This window comes from Calonectris borealis, chromosome 11, assembly GCF_964195595.1.
Source record: "Calonectris borealis chromosome 11, bCalBor7.hap1.2, whole genome shotgun sequence".
NCBI classification, from domain to species: Eukaryota; Metazoa; Chordata; class Aves; order Procellariiformes; family Procellariidae; genus Calonectris; species Calonectris borealis.
Genome location: NC_134322.1, coordinates 4,136,113 through 4,163,425, shown reverse-complemented (window position 1 = coordinate 4,163,425; position 27,313 = coordinate 4,136,113). Strand labels below are relative to the sequence as shown.

General features: G+C 37.2%; 1 protein-coding gene across 7 annotated transcripts in view; it reads left to right on the top strand.

Moving 5' to 3' along the window:
* ASB7 (ankyrin repeat and SOCS box containing 7) overlaps positions 1 to 25,848 on the top strand; it is a 31,219-nt gene extending 5,371 nt beyond the window's left edge. Inside the window, exons 3-8 of one of the 7 annotated variants that reach the window (XR_012675197.1) lie at positions 498 to 594; positions 3,787 to 4,047; positions 8,834 to 9,439; positions 19,664 to 23,414; positions 24,863 to 25,051; positions 25,172 to 25,848. Coding sequence is in view for 3 of the 7 variants with exons in the window: in XM_075159822.1 (XP_075015923.1) it covers positions 3,837 to 4,047; positions 8,834 to 9,439; positions 19,664 to 19,803 (957 nt within the window). In the remaining 4 variants the exon portion in view is untranslated. Of the gene's footprint in view, positions 1 to 497; positions 595 to 1,933; positions 2,059 to 2,824; positions 2,977 to 3,786; positions 4,048 to 8,833; positions 9,440 to 11,743; positions 11,910 to 19,663; positions 23,415 to 24,862 lie in introns of those variants that run through there. The other 6 variants (XR_012675196.1, XR_012675195.1, XR_012675198.1 and 3 more) reach the window with 6 other exon arrangements.
* Positions 25,849 to 27,313: the final 1,465 nt, after the last annotated feature.

Sequence of the window (27,313 nt, the reverse complement as noted above, 5' to 3'; positions counted from 1 at the left end):
GATGGAAATAAAAAAAAAAAAAAAAAAAAAAAACAAAACAAAAAGACCCAAACAAAAAATGAGTTGGGAGGAGCTAAATGGATCCTGAAGGTTTTTTCTGGCATCTCAACATCTGAGGGAGATGTTGAGCAGTCAGGCAGAAATACCTACTGTAACCTCTGCATCCATTCTTGTTCCATGGCAGGAGCAGATATGCGTAATCCTTAGAGAATAGTTTGACCATTTCTTCAGGGTTTACTCCAGAGAGGAAGCGCATCTCTCCTTTCTCTTGTTTTCCATAAAATATTCTCTGTAACCTTTTCCTCATCTGGCAGAAGCAAACTCTCCCCACCCCAACCTCTGGAGGACTGTCTGATAATGAAAGAAAACACACTCAAGGACTTTTTCTGGCATGACTGCATTAAAATGTAGCATTCTAGCACAGGTACAAAGTAAAAGTAAGTAAACCTCTCACTTTTACTCTTTGCAACTGATAAGAAATATCATTTTTTTTAAAGGGGTAGCAGGTTTTGACACACATGGGCACACAAGATTATGAACAGTGAAGACAATGAAGAGTGGGACATCCATCAAAGAGTGACAACCTCTTATAAGGTAATTCAGAAACACACTGAATTTATCCTGTTGTGCTTGCAAAATCAATTAAGTAGTTGTTGTCCTCCATTTTCATAGCACTATACAATCATTATAACCAAGAATGTATGGGTACATTTCCCCTCCACCACTTCTACTTCTTCATTTCATTTTTTTACTTGCATGGAGAAAACCAATATGTGGCAATCCAAATGCATACTGTGTTCTGAATGAGATTGATTACAGTTGCAAAACATTAAATATTAAGTGCCAAATGGCTAATAACTTCCAGTAGTCTTCCTTTCGTCTCCAAAGATTGATGGTGTAAATGGGGATTTGCAAACAGGAATTTTAAATGATCTATGGAGCAGAAGTGAAAATGTTTGCAAAGCTGGTGTGTACCTAGAACTATCCCAAAACCTTTAATGTTACAGTTAAGTATTCTTGTAATTTGAATTTCATTGCTTGCCATAGGGGTGAGATAGAAGAGTAGATATTTACAGAAACTGCGCAAGTGATAAAAGGAGCTGCTTATGCCTGACTTTGTCTTCTGCTTTGTATGTTTTATTACTTACGTACTTCAGTACTAGCTAATTTGAATAAGCTCTGCTAGTCACATGCAACATATGGGGCCAGTGCCAACTTTTTATAATGCTGCATTACAAATATACCCACCAGCTGAGAAGTGTGATATAAAGAGCTTTGCTTTTTCTTAACCAACTGTCTTCATAGATATTTGCAGGGGGCATACTGCTGTCCCCATAAATGAGAAATCCTATTTCTCTTCATCTGTTTAGTCATCCTATCTCTTTCTGTAGCATTTTGAGTAACTAGTTTGACCTTAATTTTCAGGATCATGTGAGACCTCGCAAGTATTAGTCCTTTACAAGAAGGGACTGTAAAAATGGCAGTAGAAAATTTGTTTATATTAACTTTTGATCAGATATTCTCAGTTTGAGAGAAAAGTTTTCATATCTTGTTTTTGTACACATTCAGAAAGTAGGGCCAAAGGGCTCTAATTTTTTTTTGAAGGATCTCTCCCTGGCTTGTACTTATCAGTCAGCTTCTACTATCAGTTTTCACCTGTAAATCCAAAGAAAGATCTTGTTCTTGTAGTTGGAATTTCATTAACAGTACTACTAGTGGTGTGATCCAGAATGAAGTCAAGCTCATTGTCTTATAGGTGAGCATGTTCTGAAGTGCTAATTGGAGATTAGAAAAGAGCTTAGCAAAAGCTTATTAGAGTCAATAGAAATACTTCCATTGTCATCAGATTAACCAAGTTTGATTTTGGAATATGCTGCAAAAGCTGAACTATTGAGTTAGCAGTTGCCAGTTTGTAAATTCCCTTTTCTTCCAGTGTCAGGTAATGGAGTTCATACTGTAAAACAAAACAAAGCCAGCACCTAAGCCATGTACAACCTATTGAGCTAAAAAGTCTTCTTTCATAACCCTATGCTGAAATAGTGATTGTTGCCATACATGGTAAGTTGAAGCATTTATAAATGTCAAAGACAGGCATTTGCTGTATGTGAATTCCATATTTGCAACGTATAAGGAGGGTCATTGCAGCTACCTGTTAATTATGAGTTTATATCTCTCCAAGAAGCAGATAAATAACTTCTTTGGAATAGGCACAACTAGGTTATAAAAGAGTGAACAGATATCTCTGCCTTTATCTGGAAAGATGGCAGTGATTGATGTTTTCACTTTTCTCTTGTCTGTGTGTATATGTGGATCACAGGAAAACAAGTGCCCAGTGGGATATGGGGAGTTGATTGCAATGTCTTTTGAATGACCTATGAATCATGAGGATCTGGAAATCCTTATGATATTTACGTAAAAGAAGGTTTAGGTGATGATGTGTGTTGACATCCTCATAAAACAAGGTTGTTGTAAATTTTAAGTTTTGCTTAAAATTCATTTTAGTTTTTAGAACTTTTTCTTGTACTTTAATCTTGATTAACTTTACAGGAGTCGAAATACATTTTCTTTCTCTTTTTTTTATCTTCTAGTTCTGTGTGAATATCCATTGCAACAGTTTTTGAATATTTTCTGAGACTTCTGTTGCTCAGCATTATCTTTCTAACACTCTGCTTTTATTCTCTTTCTTCTTATATTCCTTTCCATTCTAGCAATACCTGTTAATGGGATATGATACACAATATATGTGAGAATGTAAACACTTAACAGACTTCATGTACTGTGGAAGAAATCCCTAAATACCTTTATTTTTTTTTTTTGTCCCCAGCTGGGTAGCAAGTAGAACTGCAGATGAGTACTTTTCAAACAGAGCATGGAGTATAGTACTACTTTCTTTCCCAATGTATGCTTGTATCTAGGCTCTTTTACAATGGCTATTTTAGATAGCCTTTTGGCCCAGCTCTCTCATACTATATCAAGGTAATTATAAACTGAATTGTTCTGGTATATGTTCTCATGGTGTTTGACAGGGCTATATTAACTGCACTTATGTGTTTTCAGGTCTCGTATATTATCATCTTTGTGTTTGATCTTTGGAATATAGAGGTTCTTTGGAATCTTTATGTACTAATAAAGAAGTTCAGTACTAATAAAGAAGTCTACAAGCCAAAATACAGACAGTAGACTTTAATTTAAAAAAAAAAAGGGGGGGAAAGAAAGTTTTCAGTTTGAACATTAGTGTTACTAATAGTCACGTGCAGTAGGTCACAGAAAAAGATTATATCAGGAAGATGAAAATATTTTCACTGAAGCTTAGAGGTGGTACATTTCTAGGAAAAAAAAAAAAATCATAGTTCAGTTGCTCTAGCAATGCAGTGCTGTTTCATACAACAGTTTAGATCATCTATTTAACCAGTATCTCTGGGGTTAATGATATTAACCATGTTGTGATTTTTAAATGAATGTTGGGTTCTGGAAATTTTTCATTTTGCTTGTTGCTCAAGCGCTTTAATTGTGGACTGTTGTTTGATTTCTGTCATTTCTGAAGAAAATGTTTACTATTTATAATGTGTAAGTGTCCTTTTCTTTTGCAGTCCAGTGATGTGAACCATGTACTATGATTTTGCTAGCAACAGTGAGATTGTTTGTTTTTTATCCTATGTGTAAGATGACTTTGCTCTGCATATAGAGAGTAAATCTTAGAATTGCTTTTCATTAATACTGACTTTTTTCTAGATACCTCTTTCCTGGTCCCAATCCTAATTTATTCATGCTTTATATTGATTCAAGGTGACTAGTGTGACCTCATGACGCTTCTGTAAAAGCCAGATTCAGCTAGGATGTTACACCATCACTGTCGGAGAAACCCTGAACTACAGGAAGAGTTGCAGATTCAGGCTGCAGTTGCTGCTGGCGATGTTCACACCGTGCGCAAGATGCTGGAGCAAGGATATTCTCCAAATGGTCGAGATGCCAATGGCTGGACCTTGCTTCATTTCTCTGCAGCGAGAGGGAAAGAGAGATGTGTCCGTGTTTTTCTTGAACATGGAGGTGAGTTGCCTAGAGAGAAAAATCTTGATACTCATCTCACAGCTTTCTGTCCCAATTTCCATTGCAGGGCTTTCCAGCACTGGTTAGGTATCAGACTACTTCTGAATCTTCCCCCCCCCTTACTTTGGAGTAGTACTTCATCTCTGTTTACTTCTGATGCATACTCAGTGAATGAGATAATAGATTAGCTTTATATCTTAATACCTTCCCCCCTGCTCCCCCACCAGAATTGCCTAGGAATTGTTAGAAGAATAAATAAGCATAATGAAAATAGGGCAGAAGGCCTCATTATAAAATTAAATGCACTCACAGCAGTCACTATAGGCTTTTCTTCTCTGTTAGGGGGTATTATTAGAGGAAGGCGGGTCCTTGAATTGAAATCCTAGGGAAGGTTGTTTCATAATTCTCAAGCAACTTAACAAGTCGCATTAGAGACTAAGCTTCCATATAGGCTTTAACAGAGTCCACTAAACTTTATGAAAACAGTACTCTCTGTGCAAGGACTTTAGTGTTAGTTAGTCCAGTTGAGTTTACACCTCTCCTGCATCCATCTGTAGTGAAACTTTATTTCAAGAACTGATTAAGTTTTGTTGGTTTAAATGATATACTCACTTGGGTGGTCATTATTACCCCTCAAATGGTACAGTCAGAATTTCTTTTTGCTATATCTTCTTTCAAGGCCACCTAAAGTTTTGGAAGTAGATAGTCTTAATCTTTTAATGTGCTACTGGAGAGGAAAAATAGAATCAGTAGATGTTCTCTACGTTCTGATTAGTGCTCTTAAAGAACAGCATCCTTTATTCTAGCACTGTTCTTATAAAATGAATTATGAACGAAGATGTTTTCAGTCCCAAGGAAACTGAAATTATCTTTTTGATGCTTTACGTATCTGAGGCCATATGGGCCCCTTATGTGTGTTGCAGTATTTGTCAGATGTATGGATCACCCTTAAAATTGAATGGCATTAATAGGCTGTGGTATTTGCACAATTAGTAATATGTTCCTTAAGAGCAGTAGTGAAACACAGCTTGACCAACTGGACACTGTTGATATACCTACTACAGATTCTAACTGTATAATATTGGCAAACCCTTATCGGAAGAGGGGGGAAAGCTACTAAATTGCACTAATAAATAAGTTTAAATTCTACTTTTTAAAGGTAACGTGGATAATCTCAAGCCTTCAGTTTGATAATTCAAAATTTTTAGGCTATAAGTCTCGAAATATGTTGGTTTTAGCTCTGTAAACTTGAAGATGATCTGAAAAAAAAAAAACCCTTATGTATTCCTATGTATTTTCATTGTATAGGTTTTGATATTAAATAGCTGCTGATGCAGTATTTTGTTTTTATTTTTGCTATTACTCTTTCCTATACGAAGTACCAGCTGAATCTGATGCCATGTGAAAACTGCCTGTAATGAAACACCCTTGTTCTGGAAGCAGTATAGTGTTTAATCACCAGGACTAGAAGGTTGAGTAACAAATAGTGTGAGGGTTAGTCATCTACGGCAGCTTTCCTGTAGCTGAGTCTCGCTTCAGAAAATTGGCACTGTTTTGTGCCTTGCCTTGTTTTCCCTCAAAACAGAGGCATAAAAGATAATGAGTATTTAAAACATCATAATGTCACAAATGAGCTATTAAACAGTGAATGAGCTGACTCTTAAAAGCCGAGTTAATCATGCCTGCCTCATTAGTGAGAGGTTTGTGTCTACCTTTCTTCACACAGTCTCCACCTTTCTCCCTCTCAAGAAATGGATTATTTTGATGTTGGCGCTTAATCCTTGTGGACCAAAATGATATTGGGGTGAAGGAAAGAGTCATGCAACGTAACACAGGCCCAACTCCTGCTAAAAGCCCTTGTGAAGTTCAAAAGTTTTCCAGGAGATGGCAGCAAAACATTGACTGAATAGCAACAGACAATGTTTCGGTCTTGTTAAAATTGTTTACCTAATCAAGGGGGAGACTGGTACTATTAGCTCACTAGAAGTCCATACTCTTAATGGGAATTACAATATTTTTATCATGAGGTTTTGCTGCCGGGTTTACTTTTGGAAGGTTAGTTGTTTGTGTTGCTTGGTTGCCCAGCTGAGAGGCTTTTTTCCTATTCTTGTTGAGACACCTCTTACATGACTTAGTGTTTTTTTTTTTTTTGTTCACTTTAGTGGTCAAAAGCAATGAAATTTTGAGAGGAGGGAAGGCATGGAAAGGTACTTAAAGGGCATCCTTATTTTTCAAGTAAATTGTTGGCTTTGGATTACAACAACTTGTATAAGAATGTGTATACATGCACACACAAAAGTGGGGCATATCTAATTGAACTTGGAAATAGCATAGACTAAACAGGCTAGCGGCAGTATTCTGCACCTCACTTGGGAGGTAGAAATGATTGACTTGCATGCCCTATGCAGCATGGAAGAGAGAAGGCCCAACAGGAATTTATTTTTTTTTTTTAAACTTTTTTTGTGGAAAATGGCCCTGGCTGCTGCTGTCTTCTTTCCATTACATCCATCTTTCTCCCTAATTCTGCCACAACAAATGTGTTGTCCCGCTGCATCTTAATTCTCATGCTTATGCTGCTCACTTTACTTAGCACCAGTCAGGGGATAATCTAGAACAGACTGAGCAGTGTGAAGAAAGAGACCCTGGGAGTAGCAAACATCACTTTGAAATATTATCTCTGTCTTTAGTGACTTTGTGGGTTGTACTGATTCTTTGCAATATTTTGGACATCATCATAGTGCAGGTTAGGAACTAGCTATTCAGTCACTGACTTCATTTTCCTGCCAACCTGTGGATGCTTCGGCAATTACTTTAACTCAGGTTAGTGTAACTTTACAGAGCGCTGAAACTTCTGCTTTTCACAGAAGACTAGGAAGGCTGTCACTATTAAGGGACTAAACTTTCCTTAATCTTTCCCTCGTTATTTCTAGGTTCCTATTCTATGCACTAGAGGCAGTTCTCACATTCTATTTCTCTATGTAGTCAGGCTGCGTTAGTTTGTGTGTTGGATTTTTCTTTGTTTTCCTCCCCTCAGTCTTCACTTTAAATTTTAAAAAAATCCTTAAAGTTGCTGGATCACCTTTGCAGCTGTATTCTGTACTCTTTCTTGCCAGACCTTTTATTTTGGTATGACGTCTATCTCGGTGTGTTATCTGGATATGGTCACAGTAGGTCCATATTGGGAAGCTTATTCCCATTGTTTTGTGTTAGCACCTTTGTGTGTTCAGATGCGTTCAGACTAAACTAGCTTGCAACTTATATTGTATTGGGAACTTACAGCAGGTCTGAATTTTGAGATGCAAATTGGTGTCTCCCACCCTTTTCCGCTCTCCTGTTTGAGTGTGATGGCAACCAAGCAGAAAACTCTGCCCTCTCTATGTGGTGCAGGAGAGCAAGTGCTCCTCTTGAGCAATGTGTGTGAGCACTGGGTGTTCGTAGCCTCGGCCAAGTTTGTTTTAAACCTGCGTGGTCACAATATCCTAGTCTTTTTTTTTTCTTCGCCCCCGTCCCGACCACTGCTACTTTCTTTCTAAAGGCAATATGTATAGATGAGGAAATTAAAAAGAATTCAACATGCCAGGATGCAAGGACAGGGCTGTCAAGGGTATGGAAGGTGGACAGACACACTTATGCTTGTCTACACTTAGAGATGATGTGCTTTGTGCACAAATGTTGTATGATTACAGAGCAGACAACAACACAAGCAACTGTGAAGGACAGACCCGAGCAGTTGTTTCAATAGACACACAGGAGTATTGAAAACATGTCAACTGAAGGCTAATGTCTTGTGCAGGTAGTATCTCTCTTTACCAGCTAGGAGACTTAGGTTAGGAAAGTGCCTCAAACTTCCAAACTGTAGTTTGTACCTTTTAGCATCCGACAGGCAACAGCTACGGATGGTGGAAGGAGAAGTCTCACAGCCTGACTTGTTCTCTAGCTGAGAAATAGTAATGAGGCAGGCGCCTTTCCTTTGGTAATTAATTTGGTACGTGTGTGGGTGTATTGAGGAAATTAAGTTTAAGTAAATTGATTTGATTATTTTAATTTTTAAATTTGTAAATCAGACTTGAGTTTTTGTGCTATGATGCGGGAGGGAAATAATCTGTGTAATCGCTTGTATTCTGCACTAACATTTTTCCTGACTCCTTCCATAAGTGGATGCTTACATTCTTGTAAAATCTTAAATTTTTGTAAAACTATAAATTCAGAACAGATTCATCATCTATAAAAACAGACTTTATCAAGATAATCTAGAATAACATGTATCCTACATGCTTTGGAAATCCTGCAGACCACAGAGAAACATTTTACCTAATACAGTATTACACCCTAAAAACAATACAATCCTGCCAGACCACAAAACATCCGCAATTTGGGACAGCAGATGTTTCTACACATGCTTCTTTTTAAGACCAAGAAGCAACACAAGGGAAAATAAAAAAGTTGAACATTGAGAAAGAAATGTAATATTGTAGAGCTGGAGGAAAACTGGATGGACAGAGAGATTTGAGTAATTAGCCTAAGAGTGCTAGGAAGATGTGGAAAACTATTTGTCAAATGGAAACATATGTATATGAAAGAAAAAAGTCTTTCGTGTAACTCTTTCTTAAATATAATTTTACTTTTTCTTAAAAATAGCATGTTCATGAAAGAATTAGTTTGAAGTACAAAAAATCCTGTCGTGCTATGCCTGAAAAGACTAACATTCAACCGTTTGATTATTTTTTTGCAGCACTGGATTACTGTAATGCCTTCTAATTATTTTTTAATTTTATTTTAACTTCAGCTGATCCCACAGTTAAGGACTTAATTGGAGGCTTCACTGCTCTGCATTATGCAGCCATGCATGGCCGAGCGAGGATTGCACGCTTGATGTTGGAATCTGAATATAGAAGTGACATTATTAATGCAAAAAGCAACGATGGTTGGACTCCCCTCCATGTAGCAGCCCACTATGGCAGAGACTCATTTGTCAGACTCCTGTTAGAGTTCAAGGCTGAGGTTGATCCGCTCAGTGATAAAGGTACTACACCGCTTCAGCTGGCCATTATCCGAGAGAGGTCAAGCTGTGTGAAAATCCTTCTGGATCACAATGCCAACATCGACATTCAAAATGGTTTCCTGTTACGATACGCTGTGATCAAAAGCAATCACTCTTACTGCCGAATGTTCCTTCAGAGAGGGGCGGATACAAACTTGGGTCGCTTGGAAGATGGACAGACACCCTTACACTTGTCTGCTCTTAGAGATGATGTGCTTTGTGCACAAATGTTGTATAATTACGGAGCAGACACTAACACAAGGAACTATGAAGGACAGACCCCACTGGCTGTTTCAATAAGTATTTCTGGAAGTAGCCGACCCTGTCTGGATTTCTTACAAGAAGTGACAAGTATGTATGTAAGAGAAGTTAATCACAGGACACAATGTCCTCTAAAAGCCTCCTTTGAATTTAGCCCCAGAAAAAAATGCTTCCTCTCTGCCCCTTGATGCTATTTAAATGTACTAGAAAGTTTCTGGGAAGGTGAAGGGATTGTGATACTGGGAATCTCTTACTCGGCAAAGGTGCTAATGTTAAGTATGTTTTGTTTAAATATCTACAGGAAGCATTCATTTTAAAAAAGTGAACTGTAAAATCTCATTTTATTAATAGCCTTAGCACATAAGATGTTTGGGATTTAGGGTTTTGTTTTGTTGTTTGGTTGGATTTTTTCGTGTGTTTTGCTTTTTTTTAATTGCCATGCAAATATTCTGCAGTTGCTGGCTTTTTCATCTGGCACTACGACTAGGGCAGAAAAGAGCTTTTGCTGCTTTGTGTTCTCCCCCATTCTCTCTCCTCCTCTCTCCTACACCAGACAACAAAATGGCATAGTTTTTTCGTGCAACTTAAACGGGTTTCATGTGCTCTGTAGCTTTGATTTTGATTTTGTCGATGATTTTGAAATACGAAAGAGACTTGAACTCGTCATGGCTTCTGATATTTAAAAAGAGTATTAGGCTCCTAATATTCTGGTCACTTTTGATTAGCAGTTTTTGGTGTACTAGATCTACTGAAAATTTTCTCTTCCTCTCTCATTCAACATTGAATGCTAGAATAGTGTTTCATAATTATAGTATTGCATAAAGCATTTAGGAATTGCTGATTATCAATTAGCAGGAGTTTGCCAATTCAAACATGTTAAGATGGCCTGATAAATTATCATCCAACTAGGATGATCTTTGCGCTACAGAGGATGGGGTATTTCATATATCCTTTTTTCCCCTATAGTTCCTTTTATTTTTTTGGATGTGGTAGTTTTTAATGAGAATTAAGCACTCTATATACTCTGCAAAGAAATTGAAATTTAATGTGGGCTGGGGGTGAATCAGCTGAGATTTGTTGTCAGTAGCTGACACAAATAAGCATTTGGACTTTCATTTTTGTCTTCATGATTTATGGTGTTATTTTTGCTTTTATCTGAAATCTAAAGAGAAATTTTGGAAGGGTGGAAGTTGATAATAAGAAATGCTAGCAACTAATATATTTTGTTTTAATTTGCCTGCCCCTTCTTATTCAACCGCTTTTCTTTCTGGTTTCCTTTATTGAAGCCTCTCACTATATAGTAGCACTGTCAGGGTTGTTATTAGATGATAAAATATCCAGACTTGCAATTTTTCACAGTCTTAGAATGTACCAGTAAGCATAAAGGCTTAGACTGCTTAAGTGTTTCCTCAATGACTAAAGACTAATTTAGAGAGTTGGAAACCAGTACTGTAACTTACTTTTAGGTTGCAAATTCCATACCTTAAGGGTTTAATGTTAAGTGAGAAGTAAATTCTGCTACAAAAAAGTAGCTTAAATTTGTGGCCAGTCTAACAGTGTTGGAACTATCCCAGTTTTGTGCTGATGGAGGGAGAACTGGGAAAGCAGGGAGGACTAGTGCTGACAAAAACACTTCAGCTTTGTGCTTCTGAGCAAAATTATTATGAATATATGTTTACAAACAGCTATAAACAGACTCTGCTGCCCTTATTATAAATATCCAAACACTGTCTTCCACGGTTCTCATGAATAATCACTTTAATCCGATGGTGTAGGAGAGATGAAATGAATGAAGAGCGAGCTGGGATTTTGGTAGTGGAATTCCCAATTAGATCAGACTCTGTACAGGGAATTGTTGAGATCTCACGCTGTAGCACTTCGGGGAAGAATCTTGTTTCTGAGTCTATTGCAATATGTATTTACTAGAAGAAAAATTTACAAAACTTTTAGAGAATTCTTGTAGTGGAAGCCTTCCTGAAATTATCTCTTGCGGTTGGTAACAGTGCCTTGGTTGTAGGGCTTAATAGGAATTTCTAGTTTGTTTATTTGAACATTATACTAAGTGCTTAATATAGAAATCTGTAGCTGTAAGTTTTGTATGTGCATCTGAAGTTTTGAAGAGTATATTTGATAGTAAAGCAGGAATTAGTTTTTATTTTTGCAGTAGGTTAAAATTTTTAGCCTTAAAGATTAATACACGTGAATTATGAAAGTTATCAAACCAATCTGTGTCTTCAAGTGAAAGCGGCTGCATGCTTCCTATAAACGGGATACTGTTTAGCAGTCTACATGTAAGATGTAAGTAGCTATTTTTTTTTCGTACTCGGAAAACATACTTGTACAGTTTCAGTTCCTCAGAAAACATCATATGTGAATTTCTTTTTGTTTTGGTAGGTATTGTAATCGGTAATAATCGCAGCCTTTAGCCCAGGTCCCCGGTTGTGAATAACAGGCAAGAAACCAAGCTCTCAGAAATACTCAGTATTGGCCCTAGGAGCTGCAAGAAGATATTGGATTTGGGGTTTTGACCCGGAAGGTCTGATATTCTTCCTGGTTACAGGTAGAGATTCCTTTGCTCCTAGAATAATTCCAAGAGGAAGGAAGTTATTCTGTAGTTTGTCTCAGTATTTAAGCACGAAGCTGGAAGTTAGGAACAACAAAGTTTTTCATCATGAGTCTGCTGTTGACTTGGTGTTTAGACGGTCACTTACATCTCTTCCCCCCCCACCGCCGCCCTTTTACAATATAAAAATGAGTAAAGTCTCCCTGTGAAAAAACAATATTGAAGATGAAAATTGCTCAATGATTTTATTAATCACCTTCCTTTTCCTTATCTGTATTATACTTTCCTACTCCGAAAAACACTTATTGGCAACCACCATAGTACTCGAGATCATCTGATAAAAGAGGGTTTTTTGGAGCATTTCAGTATAATGCTTCAGTTTTATGAGATCTGGATCTGCCTCTTCAGGAGTGTCAATGGGTTAAGCTTGGAATACACTAATGCAAAATTAAAATAGTGTAATATTAAAATATATATATAATTTATACGAAGATAGAGATACATACAGACTTTTTTTTTGGTAGTGTATATGTGTACAGAATTAACATGTACAATTACAGTCCTGGATGGAAAGATTTATGTTGAAGCTGAAGTTGAATGGGATTTGAGAATGTTAAAATTTATAAAGAGAATGCTGGAGGTAGGAAAAAATGCAAGTATTGAAAGATACTTAAAGCTTTAAATAAACTTTAAGATACTGGAAATTCAATTACGATCTCAAAAAGGGGAATAAAAAAAGCTTGAACCCTTCCCCCTCCCCATAGCTCTCATTTAATTTAATCACTGTTCAGATAACGTAGCAGACAAGAGAGTCTATGACTAGCTATGCAGGTTGCTTGTCTGTGTCGAGGCAAATAGCTGAGTAAATGGATATGGCCACAGTAGTGTAATATGGCATGTATGTTAACAGGTATCAAAGAACTAATTTCAGATCTGGAACAAGATCTAAAGGTCACCAAATGAATTAAACTACAAATGTTTCATTTGCATTTCTTTTTTTAATTTTTCAAAGGGCAAATCTTTGGCTTTGACTAGGGAGTGTAATTTTGTGTTTAGATTTATATAGCACTGTAAATGTGCAGAAAAACTTAGACAAAAGTCCGGTAAGGAAATCCTTATACATTCTTTGTCTCTATCCCTTTGCTAAATAAAGATAACTTTTCACTAGGTTTTTTTTTTTTTACTGGAAGAACATTTTAAAAAGGATCTCTGCATCGTTTAAACTTTTATGAATACAGAAGTGTCATAGTGAATTAAGTAGATTTCTACATATTTTATAATGTGGATAATTTCAAAGGAAATAGTATCTTCATGTTTGTTATAACATAGAACAACTTTACTGGAATTGCAAGCTTTGTCTGCTTGCTTGGGTGCTGCTGGAAATCTTGCACTGATTAATGTGGTCTGCTTTGTCATCCAGAGTTATGCAGGGAACTAGGGTAGGAGGGTTATTTTATAGTTTTCATTTTAGCTGGATCAGTGATAAAATAAACAAATACCATCTGAATCACGATTACTTTCTGCAGATTGCAGGTACTTATTTGTTAAAGACAGTATAGTTTTTGATACCTTTATAAAGACATAGCCCAATTTCTTTCTTTCTAGAAAGAGGGAAAGTACCTTTCAAATAATTGTTTAACTCTCAACTCAGAATTGCCTAGTGTGGTATTGAAAAATGTAGCTACTAAATCAGAGTGCAGTTGACTGTTTATATTAAGCAGTTGAAGCATTTTTATATATCTGTAGGCAGATGTATACTTTCGAAGAGTTTTTTTAAGATGCCTATGTAAAAAAAAAAAAAAAAAAGAAATAAATTTTTAAAAAATACATATTTTTACATGTGGCATGTAAGGTACAGCCACCCCCCACTCCCATTTGCACACTTATGCATCTTAAGCCTGTCTTTATGTTCAGAGCACTTTATTTACTGTCTCCTAAAAATCAATAGCATTGAAGAGATGGCTTTGAAATTCTTAGCTGAATTTCCATAGCAATTTCAATAAGACTGAATTTATAGAAATGTTACAAAATATTTTTTAAAAAAATTATACAAGCATATTCAAATCTTAATTAAATTGTTAAATACACCTGTTATACTTAACATTGAGCTTTACTGGCATCCTGCTTTTCCATATATAAATTTTCAGTCCAAAATACACTCCTCCTTGGTACGTATTTTATGTGCCAGAAATACTGAAATTTAATAGACATCTAAAACTCACGGTGGAGAATTATTTTTCAAAGAGCAACAAAAACATGCTTCAAGCTCAAGTATTCTAGCAGAGGCATACTGAACACAAAGTTAAACTAAACTTTTAAAATAACTTGTATGATATCCAGTTAGAAAGAATTAAAAGCACTCTTTGTCCTGTTGAGCTAGATACTGATTCAAGGAGTTCACTTTCTCAATGAACACTGTCATTCTCTTTCTCTCTAAATTCAGCTCTGCATGTCTTATATTAATATATTTCAGACCTACAGATACTTGATACTAGCTTTTTCTGGCATTTTGAATGCTGGAAAACCAAATATCCTCTCTAGTTATTCTGCTGTTGTTTTTTACAGGGTACAAGACAATGCATTTCCTAAATTCCTAAATTCCCGTTCAGGTTAGCAGCAGCCATTTACTAGGTGATCGCATCCTTTCAGTATGATCCTGTTTGTGCATCCTCATCAATGTGTTTTTCTGCTGGTGGGTGTGAGTTTTCAGCTGAGAAGTGCAATTATCTTTTTTAATTCCGCCCCCCAAAAGCCAACAAAATCGTAACTAAATTTAATTGCTGGCAGTAGCTGAGTTCATTCTCAGTTGTGAAATAAGGGATGGATTTAATAGTTGTGGATATAAATACTTATTCTGATACTCTAGAGGAACTGAGCTGCTGCCAGCCATAAGTCAGCCTGGTTTCAACTTTTTTTTTTTTTAATGTTTCACAAAACTCTTATTTTTAAGTTTCCTTTGTAGCTAAAAGGAAACTACCGAATGGTTTCTTGCTACCGTTTTCAGCCTTTCACAATTCCCAGGGGAGGCAGAGGCTCAGTTTGAGAAATACCACTCTAAGCTTTTTTCCTAGAGAAATGTATTAATATTGCAGAGAAAACTGGGCGGCTTCTGAAATATGTCACTGATGTTATTTTTAATTTTTTAACTTCTTCAGAAACTGCCTATCCACTTCAAACCAATGACACTGGTTGTTTGTTTTTAAAGTACTTTTTTTTTTTAGTAGGTAGAATAATACATCAGAGAGGATCTTCTTGCCGCCTACAAGCGTATTAATTTCAGTTACTCGTAAGTTTTCTCTTGGGTAACAGAACAGGTCAGTTTATGATTTTTGCTTTGTGCAGGTGCTCTTGTATCTTCAGTAGAGGAAACTGGTAGGGATTCCCCCTTTCCACCTTGATAACACTTTTGCTTAAAACTGGGTGAGAGTCCCTAAAAATCAGTGTTGTCGAGGTACTAGGTCTAATATTATGCCTTAATGATCCTTAAATATAGACCTATTAGGTGAGTTAGTGTTTTATTTCTTGGGGAGCATGGTCTGCATAGGAAAAACAGGGAGGCACAGGTCTAAATGCATAAGCTGCGGAGCAGTTGTAACAATGACATACAGTTCTTTGTACAGGTAGTAAATCCTAAATGCAAGTTTTGTCTGTCTCTGGGATAGAATAGCAAACTCCCAGATAGAATAGCAGAAAAATCTTGAAACTGCAAAAACGAAACAATGGAGTATTGAGTGGAAATTCAGAATTGATTGTAATAATTTTTTGCTGTTAAAACATGCATTTTTTTCCCTTGCTTTACCAGAGAAGACCAATCTATTAATAATAATTTAAAAGGCTTATGTCATTATTTAAGTAAAATAATTATTAATTATTTAAAGGGGAAAAAAAAAAAAGCTCAGGAACTTACTTTGTTAGCAGTTAAAGAACTGAGTTAGGAAAATGTTTAAATTTTATATGTACTGAAGTCTGCTGCCTCTAGAGAGGAAAAAAATCAAAAAGCAATTCCTCTTTATTATATAACCCTATGTTTTACATTTTTTCTGTTTGGAAGAAACTTTTCTGTCGTGTTTGGGAAACTATACACAAGAACTATGTTGGTGGGGATTTCTGCTTTCCATTACAGCACATAGCACGAGCTGTGGAAGACAAAAGATGAACTATACATTTCTTTTTCCTGTAATTAATACTTAAAGCTTGCAAAAAAAAATCAACTGAAGTATCTAACTTGTTCTGGTGAACACATTAGCAAACCTTCAGCTGTACAACGGCGGCAGGTGTTTGCTGCCCTGATGGTAACTCGGGTGGTGTAACAGCCTAGCAATAACCCGGCTGCTCCAGAATAGCAGCGCTGCCATCATCAAGGTGTCCCTTTGAGACCAGATCGGGGATATGTTGGGGGTTTTTTAAGGTGATCAGTAGTTTTGTCAGTTTTGCATGATAGTGGTAATTAGGTCAATCTTACCTTTTATGTTTGTGGGTTTTTTTGTTTCTTTCTTTTTTAATTCTCTTCGTTTCTAGCTTATTTGCCTAAATAACTTTCCAAACTTGTGATGCAGGATATAACCAAAGTTGCTACTTCCTAGTCATTTTTAAACAGAACTTTATTCATCATTTAACTTGTCTTACTTTGCCAAATTACTAATAACATTTTTCATTTGCCAAACCAAGGTTCACTGACATCGGTCTGTAATCCTTTATTTTTTTTTTTTCTTTTTCATTCAGAGGCAACCAAGAATGAGTAAGTGTTCTAGACACCGTTTCTTATAAATCACAAATGCATTAATAACCCTGGAATTTGCAAGGCGTGACCTAAGACACTAACAGCCACTAGATGTAGCAACTAGTGCTTAACACTGGAAATGTCCATTGTTAACACATTCCCAGGAAATATTTTTAGGCTTATCAGGGGAAAATGTCATACATTTGATAATCGGGTCTTTTTGAATTAACTGATGACCAATTTCTTCTGGGTATTTTAAGTTGTCTGTTCCATTTTGTTCTCAAAAACCCCATAGGATGTTAATTAAAAGGCATTCATTTCTGAAACCAGAAATCAGTGTCTCATAGCTGTGTTATTGTGTACTCTACTACAGAAAATACACATACAGATCTGTAGTCCCCTATACCCTCTAACGCTGCTGTTTGCAGTTAACTTTTGAAAAGGTGCATCCTTTCTGAACCCTGTTTGCATTCACATTTAAAGCATTAGAACTATTTCTTTATCACTGTAAAGATTCCTCTGCTCGGTTTCTTACCAAAAGTAAGTTTTCTTTCCCTGAAGCTTGAGCATTCAGCTGTTGTCCGAGTTTATAAATTCATTCCTTCAGGTGGAAAAAAAAATTGCTAAGAAGAAACCACCAGTGGACAAAGTAACTAATGATCTGTATTCTAAGTCATGGCTGAAGGATATAATTAAAAATAAATTGACATTTAGATACTGTGGTGATCCAGTATAATAAAAGTATTTTAAACTTATATGAAGGAAACTCAAATTTTCCTGTTCTTTAATTTCAAATCTAATTTCTTTAAAAACAGACAGAGACTATTTTCAGGCATTACTTCTGCTAGATTACCTTGGATAATTTTAGTGCTTAAGATAAATCCCAGTATATACCTGTCTGTCAGCCCATTTCTATAGAAAAAACATGCAGGGGGAAAAAAGGAGGAACTCACTATAAAGGGTAACTGAAACCATGTACAAAATGCCCAAAGTAGAAAACAGGAAATAGTTTCATAATCTCTTTACTCTGTGCTTACCGGGAAAGTCTAATAAACTCATAATGTCAATGTCTATTTAGCTGATAGAAGGCTTATTGCTGAACTAGGAGGAGGGTGGGAGAAGGGACAGGCTCCAGGGCCAGCTCTGGGGCTGGCTCGGCCGAGGAAGACCCTCCTGTCCCCTCCGAACAGGTTTGTGCCCGGTGAGCTGACAGCATCCTACTGTCCACCGTAAAGCCCGCCTGCATCGAGCCCCGTACAGAAGGCATTTTCTCTTTCAAAACGGTCCTGCTTAATTGGTGGCAGCTCAGGAAAGCTAATTGGAAATGTCCATCTAAGTTATTTAAAGTCGCTTTTGTTGTTTTGTACTGCTTTTTAAGGAAATGATTGATTCAAGCAGTCAGCTCAATAAAATTGCCATGCCTTTCTTTGCAAAAGCAAGCACTGTCTTTTACCGTTAACAATTATACAGATAATAAAAGACTGCAGTAAGTTGCTCTGTTGGCAACAGATTATCTTGATACCGGCATAAGCACCTACATTGTTCATGGTGCCAAGTATTTTGACTCGTACAGCCATCAGGTGCCCTAACTGTGTAAGCCTTCCCCCACCCTCACCCCCCATGACCCAGTTAAGTCGATGATCAAAATATTGATTAGCACAGCTTCAGTGTGTTACTGGAATAATTTCAAAATTATCCCAATGAATGAGGAAAAAGCACAAAGGCAGGCAGCTTGTTTGGTCAGAGGTTTGGAGCGGTTCCTGTGGTGGGAGGTTATTAAAGTGTCTTCAGCTTTGGGAAGAGGTACTGAGCATGAGTGGAGGACGGAGATTAATATAAAGGTATGTAAAATCATGACTGGCGTGAGAACAATTATTCTTTTTTTTTTTTTTTTTTTTTTTTGTAACTCAAAGAATGGTAGGCACGCAATGAAGCGATCAGGAAGCAGATCTAAAATAAATAAAAGCACTTTGTAGTTTTCCAGCCAACGCCTAATTATATTGTGAAATTTGTTGCCACAGGATGTTTTGGATACTGAAAGTATGAATGGGTTCAAAAAACATTAGACAGATTTACAAAGGGCAGACCATTCACAGCTATTAAAGACATAGATCTATGTGCAATCTCTGGTTTAGGAAGGCCCAAAGGCACCGGTGCTGAAAGCTAGAGGGGTATATTGGGACAGGATTTCTCAATGTCTGTTGTTCTGCTCTTTCTTTTCTTCTTCCTTGGGATCCATTGCTGGATACTTACAGATACAAGGCTAGATTAATCTTTCGTATGTTATGTTGCATGGGGGACCGTTTTTCAAGGTGTTTGACTTTGAACAGTTTCCTGTTAAGAACGAATTTGAAAAGGAACCGGTTATTTTGAAAATCCTTGCCAGAAATTCTGAAGTTCATGTGATGTCAGTAAAGCTTTTCCTCTGTGGACAGTGGTTAACTCATATTTTCATCTCTTTCTGTTTGGCGAGGTTGTGGCTGCATCCAAAGCCTAAAGGCTTCATCTTTTCATTAGAAGAGAAAAAAATCTTTGACTCTGCCACGCGATTCTTGAATAATTTTTATAAAGCCTCACTCTCTAAGGAGACTGCCTAGTCCTGTTACAGTTGAATGTAGAAGTTTTTGTCTTAATGTTTGAAAAGAAGCAAGACTGAGGGTTTTTTTCCCCCAGGTATTACAAGGATAGAAAAAAAGCCCCAAAAAGTTAAATGGAGGAGTTACGCTGTTCTACAATGCTTAAGCGTATGTTGCCACCTCGTGGGAATCCCCACGTGGATAATGACACTTTACACTGGCATCAGTAAAATTATGTGCATGTGAAAATGTTTTTAGGATTCATCCCTTGATTTCATTTAATCATTGTTCATTAGAAAGGTATTAACTTCCACCCTTTTTTCTCTTGTAATTTTCCCCTTCCCTCTGCCTCTTAGTATGCAGCAAACATCTGTGATTTTACTGAGTAAATGATCTCTTAAAGTATGTTTAAAATGTGATCATTTTACTTTTATGTGTTCCTTTTGTCTTTTCAGGACAGCCCAGAAACTTGCAAGATCTATGCCGAATTAAAATCCGTCAGTGTATAGGCCTTCAAAACCTAAAACTACTTGATGAACTACCCATTGCCAAGGTCATGAAAGACTACTTAAAACACAAATTTGATGATATCTGATATCCATGAAGAGAAGAACTCTGAGCAAGATTAGTTATATTCCAGATACTGAAGAGGCTTGTTGCCTTGCACAAAGTATATCCTATGCAAATTCTGATTTTTCTGTGAAGTCAGAAGGCAGGTATACACTTCCTTGGGTTTTTTATACCACACGCTAGAAGGTCTTAATTTTTGGTTTCTTGGTCCAAGTTTACAAGGTCCAAGCTTTCTATACAATATTACATTTTAAAAATTGCTGTTGGTTTTTAGTTTGTTTGTTTTCACATTAAGTGTGCAGACTTGCAGTGGGGATGGAAGGTAGCCTCTCAAGGGAAGTGGTTGGTTTGAATTGGTATGCTGAGCAATTATTCAAGAAAATAAAGTTTGGAAATCAAGGCACCAGTCCTGCAAAAGGATGCCGAGAGAAAGACCTTCAGAGCCCTGTGTCTGTTAGGACTCTTGTCTCTGCCAGGGTGTATGTTTTTGCAGGATAGAGGGAAGAGTTGATAATCAACATGTCCTAGGGTACTGTATGAATATAATTTGGAAATTAAAGAAAAAATGCAGTTACCCTATTCGATTTGAGGGTCTATACATTGGCTTTTTTTATATTATTCTTTTCCTAATTACTGTAGTTGGGATACCGATAAAATTCAGGCCCTCTTCTTTCCTGACATTCCCTGTTAAATGAGCGGCTGTTTGTAAGTCTATTTTTAACAGTGACAGTACACTACGAAGAGGCATAACCTCTATATTTTTTACATTAACTTAAGAGTAAACAAATTTAGATTTTTTGAAGCCAATGTATTCTGTTTCTCATACAGTGCCTCCTGTGCAATAATCTTTCTGATGTATTTTCCCTTTATGTGTGATTCCCCCCCCCACACTATTCCTCATTTAGTCTCAGTGCATTATTTGTGAGAATAGGGACTGCTGCCTCGCTGTAGCGTTGACGTGACATTACTAAAGTGATGCAGCAGTTGCTATTCGTTATTACTCCCTGAATTTCATGAATGTATAACCTGCTTTATTTCACTTTCAGTTGAAACTTTATCTACGGGTCCTCAGCCAAATTGTGTCCACTTAAAAAAAAAAAAAGAAAAGAAATTGGCCAAACCCTTTTATTTTAAAGATAGTGATGGATTTTTTTTTTTTTTTGGTTGCTCTGAAATTCAGTTTGTTTCAGGTTAGAGAGTGGGAAATGCACATAAGTTATTAAGATGCATTTTATATGTGCACTAACAAGAAAAGCCTCATTCATATTGAAAGTTTAAATTTTGCAGACATTAAGTGGTTTCCAATTAATCTGAAAGCAGCAACTGAAAGGAGTACTGAAATTCGGCTACTGAATGTGTTTTTCATACTAGGTATTAAAAAGATCTGTTAAAGAGTGTTGTTTCTGATCATAAAAAAAAAAAAAAGAAGTTGCTATCAAAAAAAGATTGGGCCAAAATGTGCAGTTGTTTCGCACTCTTTATTTTCAAGGGATTACAGAGTCGTCATAAGGTTCTTGCCAGTGTCCTCTACTTTTGTTTTGCCATCCTACTGGCTCCGAAAGAGCCTCTCTAATATCAGGAGTGCTTTTGTACCAATTATACTAATGGAAGCAGGAAGATGAAAGGAACAGTGGTGGCTTTTAAGTTTAACACTGTCACTTTCAAAATATTTAATATTAAAACTATGAAAAGCAAGGTGAAGCAGGTATACTTATATTATTAACTGCGTTAGTTCCTTTTAATATCTTATAACCCTGGACTGCAGTTCCTTGAGCACGAACCTTATCACTGATAATGGATGCACCGGAACTATGGCAAGCAAGGAGGATTATCTCTCCCTATTGTGCCTGGCATTGCATCAGGTTTCCAAACAACAAGTGATTTTGGAGATTCATGGCTCAGAGGATTGGTAATGGGATGTCGAACCTTTTTATCTCCAACTTGTATCGGTTCAAGTCCAGCCTGCTTGAGCAGTGACCAAAAGTTCATGTCTCAGCAGCATGAGCGAGCATGTCCAACCTAAACACCACGCAGTCCGTGCGGTGGTCACCTTTAGGCAGTAGAGCTTTATAGTGCTTCCTCCAGGTTGTACGTAATGGTGGTGGCATTGTAGCAGGGACAACCTGAGAGCGTGGGTGGGGTGTGCGTGTGCGTGATGGTGTCTGTCGGCTCCTATCGAAGCAAGAAAGATCAGCCGTTATGATCTTTAAGCTCTGCAGTACTGAGACAGGACAGACGTTAACAATCGACTGACAGGTTTTAAGCATGAATCTTCAGTTTTGTGACATGAGATCAGAACCTTAAAATTGCTTCCTTTTCTTTAAAAAATACTTAGTATTGTTCACTACATTTGTAAGTTGGTCTAAACCAATGTCCTTCCCCACTGAATTTTTACAGTAATATTTTCTAAGGTAATCTAGAGTATATTTTAGTTGCAATCTATATTAAGGCAAATTATTTGTTCTGTCTGTTGCTGTGACTGAAGAAAATTATGGAAGACTTTGTTGGTAACAAGAATGCTATTTAATGAAGAAATGTGTAATTCCATTATTTATTGTTTGAGGTTTGTTTTTTGGTTGTTTCTTTCAAGTAACTGACATCTAAAGGGAACACATACATTTCAGGCCAGTAAAAAGGCTTTCTTTTAAATTGATTTTCACCCTATCCTCTCTCCCCTCCCCAAGGTGGAGGGAAGCCCTTGCCCTTTCTTACAATGCTAAGCCATCTCTTGTAGCTGGTTTCTCTGACCTTGATTCAGCAAAGCACCACAGCACATGTGTGTCTCTGAACCGACTGATAGTCCCGTTCGCTATCTTAAGTTAGACATGTGCTCGAGTGCGAGTGAAGTATGATTATTCCTTGTTAATCTTACCCAAATTTCAATAATGGGGAATCTGGTCTTTTTTTTTTATTACTATTATTTTAAATATCGTGCAGAAATACTTTGAAGAACAAACTGAACTTTGTTTTTCATTTGGACTAGATTATGGAAGGAGAAGTGCATAATATAGACTTGTTATGTAGCCTAGTTCCATTACCTTAAAATTCACAGTTGAACACTTTTAATAAACCTTAAAAAATTGGCAAATACACCAAAGAATCAATGAGTAAAAGACTCTGATCATTAACAAACTGCAAACCTCATCCTTTAAAACAAAGCAGAAAGTTTTTGTAAATATTTATGTTTATAAATGTACAGCAGAGTAAGAGTGTTTTTTAGATTATTTAATTACCATATTTCTAAACTATTTACATTATAGACAATACTTGTTAGTTTGAAAAGCTCTTGAGTGTTTTTTTGTTTTGTTTTGGGTTTGTTTTATTTTTTTAAAATTCATTATCACTCATGCTTGGAATAACTGGCTTCCTCGGGATAGCGTGGAAAATTCTGTTTTCTGGCTCTAGTTGGCAATTGTAGGAGAACACATCTGGACGAACTCATCAGATAAATACCCAGAGGCAAAAGAGAATATGTAGCATGTTTACCAGGGTGGACCTGGGCTAGATGAAAAAATTCGGATCCTAACTTTCTTGGTTAAATCGGTCAAGAGCCCCCAGTGACATTGTGACAAGAGCAACTTGCAGCCTGCCCACAGGTCTAGCTTCCATGCAACACTGTGTCACCAATTTCATAAGGTATTTTGTTCTTCCTTTGCAATGTAAGCTTTTGCTTTGGGTCAATTCGAATTTAAAAAAAGAAAAAAGTTAAACCTGGTTAAAACCTTTTTTTTGTTTATGTTCTGTTTATTTCTAATGTAATGTTTTAATAACATGATACCACTTTACACATTTTCTCTCAATGTTTGTTTGTCTCTTCTACTCCTTTTCCCTTCTCTGGCGCACAGGATTCTGTTAATGCATTTGGTACTCAAATTTGCCCCCGCAAATAGGAATTCAGATGTCTCATGAATTGTAATGTGATTTTTACTAGTCAATATGAGCATAAAACTTGCTCTAGAGCTGGACTTCAGAAAGGGGATCAAACTGGTCTTTAGCTATGAGTAGCTGGGTTTTCCCTGCTCAGATTCCAATGCAGCCACTTCAGGGTTTTCTGAAAGATTCACCTTTCCTCCTCAAGTTCATGTGCTGAGTAAGATACAAAAACGGACCAAATAGAGGTCATATTTTGCAGTTGAATCTGTTTGGTGTCCATTTACTACTAATAAAAGTTGAATAAGGGGGATGTATATGAATATTCCTGGCACACAAGTAGCAACTGGAAGCATTGGGTTTCAATCATGAGAGTAATGTACAAAGGAAAGTGGCAGTAAGGTTTTGGACCCTAAAAATTTGGAGAAGGAGACTAGATTACTGGTAAAGGGTAGTAGGGGGAAAAAAAAAAAATGTTTTCCATTGCTCAGTAGCAAACTATACAAACATCATGGGAGTACGAACGCTGTACAGCCAACGGTTGTGTTTAGAACTGTTGATGATGGTTACTAACAGACTGACCAGACTTTGACTGGTGTTTTTACTGAATGCTGTGTTAAAGACTTTGTTCCTGTTTATATATCATATTTCCTGTTTGAGTGTTCACTTGTTAAGTTTAAAACGATTAATGACTAAAGTTACTACTTAAAAAAACTGATTTACAAGCTGTTGACAAATGATGTGTTTAGAATATACAATCTTTCCATATATTGGTGTAAGTGTGCGGTAAGGAAGCGTACTTATTTTATATGGCAAAACACTTTTTTTTTACCATAGTGTATATCAAAACTTTTGTACCTTTGAAAGCAAAAGTAATGGAGCTTGTGAAAACAAGCAAAGAACAGGCTCTGCCATGTCTTTCCCCAAACAGCCTGGACTGAAGCATTTAAATTCTCTTTGCTCTAGTCTCTCCCCTCTGCTTTGGTTGGGGCTACACCACCTCAAAGGTTTTATACTGTTCTTTGAAACTGGAATAGTATTGGAAGGTTAAAGTTTGTTCTTTTCCTATATCACTGGCATATTGAATCTCTTCTGTATGATTCTACTTCTTGACTTATGTTATTAGCCAAAGTAAAGCTCAATATGTGATTTAATCCCATGACAATAAGAAACGAACCAGATATATACATTGCTTTATGAAACCATGCTACCAGGAATTCCTCAGCCAGTGCATTCCCCAGGGATCCACAACGTGCAGCTGGAACAGCAAAAAGTTGGGATCGAAAGCTGCATTGACTTTTATTGAGAAATCTCCAGCTGTCTAGTGAAGAAATCGGAACTTCAGCTGTTTCCTCCACATCTGGGATCTCTAGTGCTGCTGACTGCTGTTTGTGAGGTCCCAGGTAAGTTTTGAATGCTGTTAAGGCTTGTCTTCGTGTTTGCAAGAAGGGTGTTTGACACATCCACAGAGGGTGCTTCTAAAGGGTCTGAAAGCATTTCTATACCTTCTCTAAACTTGCCAGGTTTTTCTGTATAGTGGAGTTTGTGTAGTCTTCTAGCAAGTGTGTTTGAGAGCGATGGGTGCTACAGAGAGTATTTCCCAGGCTTTGACTTGATCTGTTGCAGCGTTTTGCAGACCCCTCAGCATCCATGAAATATTCCTAAAATGTCTGGGAAAGGTGAATGAAAAGCAAGCTTATAGGCAGTAGGTTATACAAGGGTAAATGCTTTTAAGAGAAAATTTAAGTCTGCAAACAACTGATGTACAGCAAAGAGCATCTATTCTTTGTTAAAGACCACAAAATTGTTCATAACTCTTCTGTTCTGACTTGCAAAAATAGTTTCTTTGCAGTCTTAGTACTCTCCAAATATATCGGAAGATCATCTCCTGTTCTGTCACAAGTAACTAAGAGTTAATGGAAGTATACTAAATTCTGTCCTCATTTCTGACTTACACCGTTGTAACTCCACTGAAGGTGGTGGTTACTTAACACTTAATCTAGTGTGAAAGAGCAAATAATTGATTTGGATGGCCAGCTCGCAGTCCTGCTCCTTGCTTTATGGCCTAATGAGGAGAGTATTTTTGGAAAGTATTTGCAAAACACTTTATGAAGGAGCGCTAAGAGAGATTCTGTAGTTGGGACCAAATTTATAAGCAACCAGCAGACAATCCTGCACCCTCCCCCCCCCCCCCCCCCCCCCCCAAAAAAAAAACAAACCATGGCCTGTTTTGATAGAGTTGCTTAAATGCTTTGATATCTAGTCCTGAGTTGGTGAGAGAGATTTCAGTTTGATTGTCCATTTTGTATCTTGAGAAACTTAACGTATCTGCTTATTCTCTAATAAGCAGATTAGTTAAAGTAGATCTGCAATGAAATGTAAACTCATCTTATTTAAAGGTTTGCTTAATTTTAAAGCCATTACAGATTCAATTTTATATACGTCAGTGTAACAGCAGGTTCTTCAGTTCTTTGCTGAATGCATGCTTGCTTGCAGCCAGCAGTCTGCATTCACAATGTGTTTAAAATAGCAGGCTGCAAATTTGAGTAGCATCTTGTTGGCTGAAACAGTTAGAGCTGCCCTTGTCACTGATATGTCTAAGCCCAAAGTGTGGCTGGGAAAAGTTAAGTGTCTATGTCCTGTTCAGCTACAAGCTAATTATGTATGATTTTTAGGTTCTCATCTATTACTGCCTTGCATTTGCATGGGATAACAGAAATTTAGATTCAGCTTCATCTAGTGCTTGATTTTTAAGCCTCAGAGACCGCCCAGCTGCAGGACATGTTATGGAAATGTGACTTCCAAGCTGTGCCTGTCTCAAGCAACTCAACTTGAGATCCATCCCCTAGCTGTCTGGATATTGCTCATCTCATAATGGGTTTTGATATAGCTGTTAGGAAGCAAAACCAAATAATTTTAGAGAGCAGTCAGTCTGAAAATAAAGTGATCGAAATGTTTGGTAGGAGAATGAAGTTGAGATGTGGGACTGTGTGTGAGAGAGAGCAGAGAACGTGGCTTTTGATCTTACAGAAATGTTTGGTATGTGGGTTGTTAGGCTCAGAAGTTTGAATGTCCTTAATATGAAATAATCTGCATGAGTCTGTTCCTTTTCTACTTTGTGTGAGCTGTTTAATGGTTAGTGAGCCAGAAAAAAATCACTGTGTTTTCTGATGGTTCAGGCACCCTCCTGATGAGTGGAAGACTTGGATTAAAGTTCCCACTCTGAACCAGGCAAAGCAATTAAGGATGGGGATTTGCACTCGCGTTCCAACCTTTTAGTGCTCTGATTACAGGTTTGTAAAATTGTGTCACAGAGAGAGCGTAACAAAACTGTTACACAATCTCCGAGGCTGACCCTGAAAAGTCATGCAAAGCAGGTACCCAGCTGGATGGAGCTCACCCTTATGTCTCTCGCATTTGTGAACAAACGACTGATGTTTGTGGCAGTTTTTTGTACCTACTGATCTGTAATCTACCTGGAAAAAATAATTCAGACCTCTTCTGGTTCCCTGAGCACCTTACCTTGAGCTCTGGTGGTGTTTGTATTTATGGGCACCTGCCTGCTTCCAGCTCTAGTCTTTGGTATCAGTGCTGACTTCCTCTTCCTCTTCACAACCTGTCCTCCACACCAGGTCATTGAGGAGGGCAGGGAATGAGACCTTCCC